Here is a 13,515-nt window from a genome sequence, read left to right as displayed (position 1 = left end):
TTAAACCTATCGCATTGATGTGCCATCAATGACCACAAGACGAAAATGGTGAAACTATTGAGGCTTTATTACACAAGATGTTGAGCCTCCTACAGCTGGAACCAGAATGGAAGCAGCGCAGGAGAGCAGACACTTTTATACTCCGCCTGCTGGGAGGAGTCAGCAGGCATGGATTTACCGTGTTACCTGTAGTACAGTGGCAGTACCGTAATACGCGTAGTGTGTTATCAGTGGTGTTTACCACATTCACCCCCCCGTTTTTAAAAAAAGTCCAGCGGGGGTGTTACAGATTGAGTCTGTCGGGGGCCTTGACCCTCCGCCGCGATCGCCTCAGTCCTGGTTGTGGTGTGGGCGCCGATGTGGTCACCTGCGACTCCGGGAATGTGTTGTCCTTTCCTTCGTCACCCAGTAGTAGATCCGGTGAGGGTGTGGATGCTGCTGGGGTGGGGGCCGTGGTGAGGTTCTCTGGTGGGAGGGTGGGTGGCGCAGGGGCGAGGGGGCAACCAGAGGGGGCGAGGATGGTACCAGGTCGGGGGTGGTGACGGTTGTGGGTGGGGACCCAGTGGGTGCCAGGTCCCATGGGGAGACTATGTCCTGTCGCCTGTCGGGGTGTGCCATGTAGGCGTACTGTGGGTTCGCATGGAGGAGATGGACTTTCTCGACCAGGTGATCCGATTTGTGCAGGGCCTTGATGACCGTGGCCGACGTCATGTCGGGGCAGCGGATGGCGAATGGGAAACGGGAGTACTCACCAATTACATTGAGAAAGTACACGTTGCAGTTGGTGGAGGGGAAGGGCCCTTTGAAGTCCATGCTGAGGCGCTCAAAGAGGTGGGAGGCCTTCACCAGGTGTGCTCTATCTGGCCGGTAGAAGTGCGGCCTGCACTCCGCGCAGACTGGGCAGTCGCTGGTCCGGGCCTGACCTCCTCGATGGAGGAGGGCAGGTTGCGGGCCTTAATAAAATGGAAGAACTGGGTGACCCCCCCGGGTGGCAGAGGTCATTGTGGTTGATCGTGGCCGCAGATGGTGACATTATCTAGGTACGGGAACGTGGCCCGCAGCCCGTACTGGTCAACCATTCGGGCCATCACTCGCTGGAAGACCGAGACCCCATTGGTGACGCCAGTGGGAACTCTAAGGAAATGACCTGCTTCAAAGACAGTGTATTGGTGGCCCTCTGGGCGGATGAGGAACTGGTGGTAGGCGGACTTCAAGTCAACTGTAGAGAAGACTCGATACTGTGCAATCTGATTGACCATGTCAGATATGCGTGGGAGGGGGTACGCGCCGAGCTGCGTGTACCGGTTGATGGACTGACTGTAGTCGATGACCATCCTATGCTTCTCCCCAGTCTTAACTACCACCACTTGGGCTCTCCAGGGGCTGTCACTGGCCTCAATGACCCCCTCCCGCAGAAGCTGTTGGACTTCCGACCTGATAAAGGCCCTGTCCTGTGCGCTGTACCGTCTGCTCCTCGTGGCGTCGGGCTTACAGTCCGGGGTGCGGTTTGCAAAAAGTGAGCGCGGATCGACCTTAAGGGTCGTGAGGCCACAAATGGTGACTGGGGGGGGGCAGTGGTCCGCCGAATTTCAGAGTAAGGTTTTGGAGGTGGCATTGAAAATCGAGACCTAGCAACAGGGCAGCGAAGAGATGGGGGAGGACGTAGAGCCTGAAGTTGCTGAACTCTACGCCCTGACCAGAGAGGGTCGCGAAACAGTACCCCTGGATTTGCACGGAATGGGATCCGGAGGCCAGGGAGATTTTCTGGGTGACGGGGAGGACCGGGAGGGAGCAGCACCTTACCGTAGCAGGGTGGATGAAACTCTCTGTGCTCCCGGAGACAAAGATGCAGGTCGTCTCGTGCCCGTTGATCTTTACAGTCATCGTAGCGTTTGTGAGGTTGCGGGGCCGAGACTGATCGAGGGTGATGGAGGTGAGCTGCGGAATGTGTTGGGAGATGCTGGGCTGATCAGTGGTGGCGGAGATATCGGCGGGCTGCGAACGGCCGGGCGAGCAGGGGCCCTGAGGCGCGGGCCAAGATGGTGCCGAAGATGGCGGTGCCCACGGTGCGCACATGGCGGTCGACATCCAAGCTGGCAGCGCCCACGGGCCGCACGTGATGAGTGGCTGAGAAGATGGCGGAGTCCCTGGATCACACGTGGGGGGTGTAGCAATGCTGGGCCTGGAAACGGCAGCGACCGATCGGGCCTGGCAAACAAGACGAAGTGGCTCTTCTTTCCACACCATTGCAGGTCGCACTCCGCGCCGGGCAGCGCTGCCTGGGATGTTTGCTCTGGCCACAGAAATAACATTTGGGCCCTCCGGAGTTGGCTGGCTGCCGCGCGGCACAGGCTTGCGGTGAGTTTGAGTCGGCAGCTGGTGGGGCCCACGATGCCCACAGTCAGAGGTGTAGGCCTCCAGATTGCGGGAGGCCACTTCTATAAAGTTGGCAAGCTGCACAGTCTCTGTAAGATCGAACGTACCCCTTTCCAATAACCGCTGGCGAACATAATTAGACTTAATGCCTGTGACATAAGCGTCTCTGATTAGTAGTTCAGTGTGTTGGACTGCCAACACTGCCTGGCAATTACAGTGCCTACCGAGTATCCGTAGAGCCCGTAAGAAATCGTCTTGAGACTCTCCCGAGAGTTGCCGTCTCGTGGCCAGAAGGTGCCTGGCGTACACCGGATTCACAGTCTTGATGTACTGTCCTTTAGTAGCGTCATTGCTTCTGTGTAGGTGGGCGCGTCCCGAATGAGGGGAGAAACGTGTGGGCTCACCCGTGTGTAGAGGATCTGGGTCTGAGAGTGCTTCAGTGGCTGCTCCGAGGTATCCTTCAAAGCAGGCTAGCCAGTGCTCGAAGGTGGACGTGGCATCAGCTGAGTGGGGGTTCAGCTCCAGGCGATCAGACTTGATTAAGACGTTCATCTCTAAACATCTTGTGCAATAAATTGATGTGCCATCAATGACCACGAGACAAAAATGGTGAAACTATTGAGCCTTTATTGCACAAGATGTTGAGCCTCCTGCAGCTGGAACCAGAATGGAAGCAGCGCAGGAGAGCAGACACTTTTATACTCCGCCTGCTGGGAGGATCAGCAGGCTGGGATTTACTGTATTACCTGTAGTACAGTGGCAGTACCGTAATACGCGGTGTTACCGGTGAAGTTTACCACACGCATATCTACCTCTCTCCAGTTCCAAAGAAGAGTCATAAGGACTCGAAATGTTCCCTCTCCTAAGATGTTGCCAGACCTGCAGAGTTTTCCCAGCACTTTCTGTGCAAAATCATGCTTTGTTTCATGTTGAGTCCGCATTGGCACACTTGTCCTCATGTTGCTCAGCCAAGTTTATTAAAGGTGAATATAAATGAGCATACAGCAGTATTAGAAGTGAATGATAGAGCCACATATTTATCCTTATTATGTGCCAACCTTGAGAAGCGATTAACAACAGATCATGTTTTCTCTTGCCTTACTTTTTAGATGATCTGATATACAGATCTGTTCTTTTGTTAACACTGGTAGGGTGATTTTTGATCTTGGTAGTTGAAACTGTGAAGATTTATTTTTAAATCTAAATCTTTTATGTGCTGTAATTTAGGACCTGGCACCTGCAGAGGGAGCCACGTTTCACATGCTGTGAACTTCAGTAATGGAGGAGCTACTTTCACATTATCAATATCATGCTCAAAGCTTCCAATATCAATACTGAGATATTCTTGTGGCTGATGAGCTCTAGAATATGATTTTCTTTTTCATGCCTATCTGAATATAAAATGTGTTTCAGTAGAAACATACATAGAAACATTATAGAAGCAGGAGGAGACCATTCGGCTCCTCCGGCATGCATTATGATCATGGCTGATCATCAAGTTCAATACCCTGATCCTGCCTTCCCCCCATATCCCTTGATCCCTTTAGTCCCTGATGTGTTAGGCAGGTTGGTTCGATGTGGACTGCACTCGATGCAGGGAAGTTAGAAACAGACATCTAACACTGGAGAAGATCCAACACTGTTTTATTCAACTATAGAAATGCTATACATATTCAACTGTGGGTCGACACTATACTGATCTGACTGGTGACCTTGTATTAGCCTGACCAGACTTACTAGCTACCGCATGGTGTTTGCACTGGCTAGCTCGTGGACTCTGACTGTCTCAGTAGCTGGGTCCCGAAAGAGCAGGAAACCTAGTGCCCTCTGGCTTTATAAAGGTAGTATCCTGCCTGGTGATTGGCTGTACTGTGTTGTATGCTTACTGGTCATCCTATGTGTCAATCACTGCCTGTCTGCATCTCATTATATAAATGAGTGGATATTATGACAGTCCCAAGAGTTAATTCCTTCTTACATCACACAACGTGTTGGCTTCAATTACTTTCTGAATTCCACAGATTCATCACTCTCTGGGTGAAGAAATTTATTCTCGCCTCAGTCCTAAAAGGTTTACCCCTTATCCTCAAACTATGACCCCCTAGTTCTGGACTCCCCCACCATCAGGAACATTTTTTCTGAATGTAGCCTGTCTAATCCTGTTAGAATTTTATAAATTTCTACGCGATCCACTCTGAATAAACTCCAATGAATAAAATCCAAACTGATTTAGTCTCTCCTCATATGACAGTCCCGCCATCCCAGGAATCAGCGTGGTAAACCTTCGCTGCACTCCCTTCATAGCAAGAACATCCTTTCTCAGATAGAGACCTAAACTGCATACAATACTCCAGGTGTGGCCTCACCAATGCCCTATACAATTGCAGTAAAACATCTCTATTCCTGTACTCAAATCCTCTCGCTATGAAGGCCAACATGTCATTTGCCTTCTTTACTGCCTGTTGCCTACTTATCAGCGACTGATGCACAAAGACACATTATCTATGGAATTCCTTGCCCAGTGAAGCAGTTGAGGCTCCTTCATTAAATGTTTTTAAGATAAAAATAGATAGTTTTTTGAAGAATAAAGGGATTAAGGGTTATGGTTTTTGGGCCGGAAAGTGGAGCTGAGCACAAAAGGTCAGCCATGATCTCATTGAATAGCGGAGCAGGCTCGAGGGGCCAGATGGTCTACTCCTGCTCCTAGTTCTTATGTTCTTATCCACATTATACTGCATGTGCCATGCATATGCTCACTAACTCAGCTTGTCCAAATCCTGCTGAAGCTTCTCTGCATCCTCCTCATAGCTCACCCTCCCACCCAACTTTATATCATCTGCAAATTTGGAGATGATTTAGTTCCCTCGTCCAAATCATTAATATATAATGTGAACAGCACAGATCCCTGTGGCACCCCACTGTCACTGCCTGCCTATCGGAGAAGGGCCCATTTATTAAGTCTCACGCAATGGAAAGTGCAAATGGGTCCATATTACATAAAGCAGGAGCCAGCTGGGTTGAGGGGCCTGTCCAGTTGGACGGTACGCAGACACAAACTGTTGATGTTCACCCGGGTGAGAGAGAGAGACTGGAGGCGTTCTTGGAACTTTAGCCCAGCAAGGAATCAACAATACAGGAAAAATCAGTGAGAAAACTCTACTCCGCTGTTTTGGTTTACTGCTAGTTTCATATTTTTGGACATTACTTTAGACATTTGCCTGTGTCCAATTTGCACATCGATTATTCTGCTGTGATAAAATCAAAATACAGCAGATGAGATCTCATGAAGCGTCACGATCTGGATCTAGTTTTTCCTACAAGTGGAAACATCCTCTCCACGTCCACTTTATCCAGGCCTCGCAGAATCCTGTAAGTTTCAATAAGATCCTCCCTCATCCTTCTAAACTCCAACGAATTGGATACTTGCCTTTATTAGCCGAGGAATAGACTATAAGAGCAGGAAGGTTATTATGGAGCTGTATGAAATACTCTTTGGGCCACAGCAGGTGTATTGTGTGGTTGCCTCACATGGGAAGGATGTGATTGCACTGGAAAGGGTGCAGAGGATGCTGCCTGGGTTGGAGCATTTCAGCTATGAAGAGAGGCTGGTTAGCCTGGGATTGCTGTCCTTAGAGCAGAGAAGGCTGAGGGGGGACCTGATTGAGGTGTACAAAATTATGAAGGACATAGATGAGGTAGATAGGAATAATATTTTCCCCTCAGTTGAGGGGTCAATAACCAGGGGGCTTAGATTTAAGGTAATGGGCAGGTGATTTATAGGGAACTTGTGGTGGGAGTTATCAAAATCAGGAGGGTGGGGGGGAGTAATCAAAATCAGGACAGGGTTTATAGTCTGAAGTTGTTGAGCTCAATGTTAAGTCCAGAAGGCTGTAAAGTACCTTATCAGGCGGTTAAGTGCTGCCCCTCCAGTTTGAGTTGGGTTTCACTGGATCATTGCAGCAGGCTGAGGATAGAAATGTGGGAATGAGAGCAGGACGATGCATTGAAATGGCAATGACAGGAAGGTCAGGGTATTGCTTGTGGACTGAGTGAAGGTGCTGTGCAAAGGATCACACAATCTGTGTTTAATCTCCCCAATGTAGAGGAGCCTGCATTGGGAGCAGCAAATACAGGAGGCTAAATTGAAAATTGTGCAAGTAAAATGCTGCTTAACCTGAAATGGGTTTGTGGGGCCTTGGACAGTGAGGAGGGAGGAGGCAAAGGGGCAGGTGTTCACCCCTTGCGATTACGTGGGAAGGTGCCGTGGGAAGGGGATGGAATCCTTACAGGAAGTAGAATGTGTGTGGAGGTGTAATCAAGGTAGCTTTGAGATTTGGTGGGCTTGTAATAAATATTAGTGGACAGATTCCACTATCACAGTTCAAATATGGGACTGTTATAACTTGATTTTTAAAACTTGTCATCTAGGTTTGTTGCAACTTCCCTTCTGTCTCTCTTTGCTCTTGAATGTTTGTCAACATATTAGAACATGTTACCTTTTATACATTGCTGTTTTATTCACAGGTTATACAAGTCTGTGGCAGTGCAAATGGGTTTTGATGAATTCCATCTCTACCTGCGGCCTTTACAGTTTGAATTTGCAGCCTTCAAGGAGAAAGCTGATCAGCCCCCACCGGTATTCATCACCACTCTGCTGGAGGACAACAGCCATGTTGACAGGTATCACAGTCATAGTGCTTACTATCCAACAGACAGAGGATCCCTGTTAACTTCTCTGTCTCATTTATATCTGTCGTAAAGGTACTTGCATTTTATGTTTTCTTGTCATAGAGTTAGAGTTTTACAGCACAGAAGGAGTCCCTTTGGCCCATCGTATCTTTGCCAGCCATTAAGCACCTATCTGTTCCAATCCCATTTTCCAGCAGTTGGTCTGTAACCATGTATGCAACGGCGTTTCAAGTGCTCATCTCGATGCTTCTTAAATGTTGTGAAGGTTCCTGCCTCCACCTCCCTTTCAGTCAGTGAGTTCCAGATTCCCACTACCCTCTGGGTGAAAAGATTTTCCTCAAATCTCCTCTAAATCTCCTGCTCCTGAGCTTGAATCTATCCCTGGACTATTGGCCCCTCAACTAAGGCAAAATGTGTCTTCCCATCTACCCTATCTATGTCTTTCATAACCGTGTCTACCTCAGTCAAGTCACCCCCTCCAACCAGTTTTCTCTGCTCTAATGAGAACAACACAATATGGTAGAGGCACGGTAGCACAGTGGTTAGCACTGTTGTGTCACAGCACCATGGACCCAGGTTCGATTCCCGGCTTGGGTCACTGTCTGTGCAGAGTCCTCACGCTCTGCCTGTGTCTGCGTGGGTTTCCTCCGGATGCTCTGGTTTTTTTTTCCCACAAGTCCAGAAAGACGTGCTGTTAGGTGAATTGGACATTCTGAATTCTCCCTCAGTGTACCCGAACAGGTGTGGTGACTAGGGGCTTTTCACAGTAACTTCATTGCAGTGTTAATGTCAGCCGACTTGTGACACTAAAGGTTATTATTATAGCTGAAACGCTCCAGCCCAGGAATCATCCTGGTGAATCTCCTCTGCACCCTTTCTAGTGCAATCACATCCTTCCTATAGTGTGGAGACCAGAACTGCCTCATTACTCCTGCTGTGGCCTAACAAGTGTTCTCTGGACTTTCTGGTCCCACAGGAAATTGTTGGCCTTGTTTTTTCTCTGGGCGGGATTTACCTTGCCGGATAGGAGTGTGATGTGGTCGGTAAATGCCGAGAGAGATGTTCCCCAGGTCTCCTGACAGCCGGTACGGAACGCCTCGCAAGATCTACGCAGGTCTCGTGAGCTCACAATGGCCGGGACCAAGCCTCGCATGCCTAAGTACATTTAAAACCCACTTGGGTTTGCTGACGCTGGTTCGAATTGGCTCCTGGCATCTACTGGCCTCCCCAGGGAGACCCCAGCTGCGCGTCGTTCAGTACTAATCCACACAAATGTGGACCAAGCGGAATGGCTTGCAGGGGGTCTCCCAGCTCATTGGAGGCCTCTGGGCAGTCAGGGTGCTCCACTAGCCCTCTCCCGGAACACGGGCACTGCCAGAGTGGCACCACCACCCTGGTACTGCCAAGTTCCCGGGTGGCACTGTCAAGTTGGCCAGACAACTTCCAGGATTCCCAGGTGAGAGGGTGGCATGGCCAAGGCCTGAAGGAGGGGGCATGCTCATGAAAGGAGGGGTTGAGGGGGAGGTATGAAGGGTGGGGTGGGGTGCAGGGCAGGTATGAAAGGGCCTCTGGAAGGTTGTGGGGGGGTGAAGGCTGGGGGGGTGTGGTGACCCTCAAGCCCACTTAGAGACCAGGGCACCCTTTCAAACTGGTGGCCTGATCTATGAGGGGCTGGTTTCCCCCCACTCCCCCGGAATATTGAGTTGCCAGTCCTGCCCCTCCCTCAATCGTGTCGCTGTGATATCATAATATCTTGTATTAATTCTTCAGCCTTAGCAGTAAGGCTCCTTGCATTAAAATAGGTGGCATCCGGCCTTGCTATCCTATTCCCCTGTGTCTCGACATGTCTCTCTTTGCTCTGTCTTCCAGACTGACTTGGTTTTTTCTTCTATATTTAGCTGTGCATCACCTCTCACTGTGCATCCCCTGCCAAATTAATTTAAACCCCTCCAGAACAGCATTCACAAACCTCCTGCTGGTCCCATTCCAATTTAGGTGCAACCTGTCTGATTTGTACAGGTCCCACCTTCTCCAGAAACTGATCCAGTGACCCAGGAAACTAAAGCCCCCCTCCTGCACCATCCCTTCAGACACACATTCATCTGCTCTATCCTCCTATTCCTATACTCACTGGCACGTGCCATTGGAAGTAATCCAGAGATTTGAGGTCCTGCTTTTCAATCTGCTGTTTAGCTCCCTAAATTTTTTCTGCAGGACCTCATCCCTCTTTCTACCTATGTTGTTGGTGCCAATGTGAACCACGACCTCTGATTCGTCACCCTCCCACTTCAGATTGCCCGACAATTGTTCAGTGACATCCTTGAGCAGGGAGGCAACGGACCATCCTGTAGTCACGTCTGCAGCCACAGAAACGTCTGTCTACACCCCTTCCACTCTTACCCCTCCGCCCTTGTGCAGCTGAGCTACCCACAGTGCCGTGAACCTGGCTCCGGCTCCACTCCCCAGAGGAACCGTCACTCTCACCGTTTTCCAACACACAAAAACGGTTCTTGAGTGAGATGCATTCTGGGGTTTTCCTGTTGACCTGCCATCCCCCGTTCTTCTGACCGGTGGTCACCCATTCCCTCCCTGACTTCACCTCCTTAAGCTGCCTAAAAACGTGGTATCCACGAACCTCTCAGCCTCGCGACTGCACCACTGAGCCTCCAGCCGACACTCAAGCTATTATTATTAAATTAACTAAAGGGAAACCCCAGAGACCTAATAATAATATTTATTGTCACAAGTAGGCTTACATTAATACTGCAATGAAGTTACTGTGAAAAGCCCCTAGTCGCCGCATTCCAGCGCCTGTTCGGGTATACAGAGGGTTGAATTCAGAGTGTCCAATTCACCTAACAGCACCTCTTTCGGGAATTGTGGGAGGAATCCGTAGCACCCGGAGGAAACCCACGCAGACATGGGGAGAACGTGCAGACTCCATGCAGACAGTGACTCAAGCCGGGAATCGAACCTGGGGTCCTGGCGCTGTGAAGCAACTGTGTTAACCACTGTGCTACTGTGCCGTCCAACTAAAGGGACCTGCAAACTAAAGGGAGCCCCCCTCACAGATACACTTCCCTCCAGATAAGAGACCCCAGTCTGGAATCTAGAGAGCAGTCAAGACAGGAGCAGTGAAAAAAGTTACAATTATAACACTCACCTGGAAGCAACACATGTCCATTCCTGGAAGGAGAACAGCTGTGTCATGTGTTTAAACCCCTTAGATCCTTTAGCTGCAAGTCATTCATTAATTTCTCATAAAGGGCTGTGATTGACAGCTTCCACAAAACAGGTGTGCGCCTTGCTTCATTTATGTTTTTCATGGATGGAAGTGCTGTAACCACAATATTTACAAACATCAACCACGTCAAAAGGAGGCAAGTGCATTCCAATCATACCTACCCCTTCACACTCGAGTGATTTTGAAGTGCTGAGCTGGAAATTGACCGAACTTAACTTTCTTTGATGTGGTTGATGCTTGTAAAGCAGTAGCAATTCTCCTCTGGTGAGAGGACATAGGGCTGGATTCACTGTTTTTGAGGCTAAGTGCTGATGCTGGCGTGGGAACTGTAGTGTTTTACGATGCCAACATCAGTACTGAACCCTCACCAATCCTGTGATCGGTGAGGGGCTAGCAGTCACGTCAGGTAAAACCCCCGGCTGCCACGATATAAATGGCTGGAGAATGGCCGGGTCTGTGGCCGCACATGCGCACGGAGAAGACCTGCAGCGGTCGCGCCTTAAAACATGACGCCGGCCTTGCGCAGATCCAACCTGCCAAATACTGCTCCCCTAGCTACCCCCCTGGCCACCCCCCACCTGTCCACCCAGCCCTAGCGGAAGCCCTCCCGGCCAACTGTGGCGGCGTTGGACATGTCCGCAGCCGCCACGCCGGGTTCGCGGCCGCTGAGATCACACGACCCCCGCGCGGCCGGGAACTCAGCCTATTGGGGGTGGAGCATCGAGGAGGGCCTTCAGGTGACACACCAACGCTGTTCCAACGGCGTGCGGCGCGTGGCGTGGTGACGCCATTTTGGAGGGTGCGGAGGATGGAAAACTGGCGACAAACCAGCGGCGCCCCCGATTTGGGTGTCGGAAGGGATTCTCCGCCCAATTGCTGACTACAGTATCGGTGTCGGACAACGGTGAATCCTACCCATAGTCTCCCAAATGGAGAATCCCGGCCATTAGTTCAGGTGTTACCTTGGGGGGAAAGAACATTTCTTTAGCTTTTCTGGATAATGTATTTATTTTTATATATCAAAATGACCCCAAAATGTGTAGACGCCAACACTAAAATTAGTAAAATGATGCAAAGCCTTTACTAGTTCAACTGTTTATGGACTTTTATTTGAAGTCATTCCAGTTCAATGCTTTAATAACAAAGCTCAGTCCCAGATGAAGCCATAAATGAAAAATTACTGCAGGCCTCATCTTATTGCTTCATATTAAATCAAACTCCAGGGTAATTTTTCATGGCTCTCATGTGCCAGCCAAGAAATTATGCTTGGTTTAATGCTTTATTTTATTAATGTGGCCAGAAATCATTTCTAGACATGTATGTTTAGGATTTCATGATTGAGTAACTTGGCTTAAAAATAAATCATTGTGTAGATTGTAATTCTGAGCGATGGCAACACAAACTGGAGGGAGTGGGTCGAAGTCAATGGGAAAGATGGAAGTGAAGTGGAAAGGATCAAAATTGGAAAGGGTAATTGGCCACCTGCTGTATAACCACCCCGTCGGCTCGGCCCCGTTTCCCACTCCTGCAAGAGTGAAATTCGAGCACATTATTCTGCAACAGTTTACATTAGTATCAGTTCTATTGTGATCTGCCTCATAAGGCTCCCAGTTATTTGTTCCCCTCTCCCTTCTTTTCTCATTCCTGTGGCAGGATTTTCCACATGGTGGGGTTCCCCACTCTGCCACCCAATGAGTCAGTGCAGAACGCATTCCCACAGTCTTGGAGCCCCTCTTCAAGGGGCTTTCCTCCCTCGGGTGTGACCCCCACCACCGAGTGCTGCCGACGATTGCCCACAGTGCCTGTGCCAGTAGTGGCCAGGACTGGGATTACAAGCAGTCTTAAGAGCCTAAGACCCAGGATCAGGTCATTCACAGGAAAGAGTGTCCTGAAGGAAAGGCCAGGGTGAGATGGAGCACTCGTGGGATGCAAACCACGGTGGGAAGGTGCCTGAAGTTGAAAGGTGCCCATTGAGGGAGATCCCCCACTTCCCACTCAAGGCTAGGGTAGGGTTTTTCTTTTAGCGTATCTTCACGTCCACACTATGGTTTACCCTTCGAGGAATAATGGGGAAGCGATGGAAGGATTCTGGACGAGACTGTCAGCTTTTGAACTCCGTTATGAACATTCTTTCCGTGACCAGCAAGTCCTGGTGATGAATTCAAACCCAGAGCTTTCGGCCCAGCTATAAAGATACTACCATCGCACCACAAGGCCTCCTTAGATCAGGTAGACCCCCTGCCTGCCTCAAAATTGAGGATGGATGGGCATTGGCTCTTAAGTGGTCAATGAAATGTGAGTTTCTTATCAGAGTGTAATAGAAAACTTTGTTAAAATCCATTTGCCCATTACATGTCCATTGTACCAATTTATTAATTTTCCTTAATTTTATTTTTGTTTACAGATACGTTCCCTCAAGCTTACCATTAGCAATCAAGGAAGTTGATGAAAACCAGATAGGAAAGTTCAGTTTTCGTACCAAGGAGTCAGTTCTTCAGGTGAGACATTTGCTTATTGGGGAATGTCAGCTGAGTAAAGAGTCAGCCTCCATGTTTAACCAGGAGATTGGAAGAAATGGAGGTGACTAGATCCAGCTCCGGGAATCGTTTACTTGAAGTGACCTGTTCCACCACAGTAGAAACAAAAATCAGACAATCACTCAGATCTTTAATCAAGCTTCTACTCACTGGAGATTTCACCCAGCCTAAGCAGGAAAATAACATTCATGGTTTCTTCAAGGTATTTGTATGTATTTCTCTGGATCAACACCATGTGGGACTGTTTAATAAAAACAATGGTTCTTAAATTGAATTTTCCAGTTATCCTCTGTTTGATTATTCCTCAACATCGCAATAAGGAATTAGGAATAACATTCTATGATGGTAAAGCGGACACAGTGGTGAAGAGTAACATGGTGGTGAACAGTGACATGGTGGTAAAGAGGAACAGAGTGGCGAAGAGTAAGACAGTAGTGAAGAGTAACACAGTAGTGAACAGTAACATAGTGATGAAGAGGGACACAGTGATGAAGAAGAACACAGTGATGACGAGGAACACAGTGATGAAGAGGAACACAGTGATGACGAGGAACACAGTGATGAAGAGGAACACAGTGATGAAGAGGAACACAGTGATGAAGAGTAATAAAAAGTGATGGAGAGGAACACAGTGATGAAGAGTAACACAGTGATGAAGAGGAACACAGT

General features: G+C 49.1%; 1 protein-coding gene across 1 annotated transcript in view; it reads left to right on the top strand.

Annotated features, from left to right (window-relative positions):
• LOC119967914 (coiled-coil domain-containing protein 162-like) overlaps positions 1-13,515 on the top strand; it is a 208,669-nt gene that overhangs the window by 32,459 nt on the left and 162,695 nt on the right. The window contains exons 6-7 of the mRNA XM_038801010.1: positions 6,901-7,056; positions 12,714-12,807. Of these exons, the coding sequence (XP_038656938.1) occupies positions 6,901-7,056; positions 12,714-12,807 (250 nt within the window). The remainder of the gene's footprint in view (positions 1-6,900; positions 7,057-12,713; positions 12,808-13,515) is intronic.

The sequence above is a fragment of the Scyliorhinus canicula genome, chromosome 6 (assembly GCF_902713615.1).
Source record: "Scyliorhinus canicula chromosome 6, sScyCan1.1, whole genome shotgun sequence".
In the NCBI taxonomy this organism is placed as follows: domain Eukaryota; kingdom Metazoa; phylum Chordata; class Chondrichthyes; order Carcharhiniformes; family Scyliorhinidae; genus Scyliorhinus; species Scyliorhinus canicula.
This window is presented reverse-complemented; position numbering and strand designations above follow the sequence as displayed.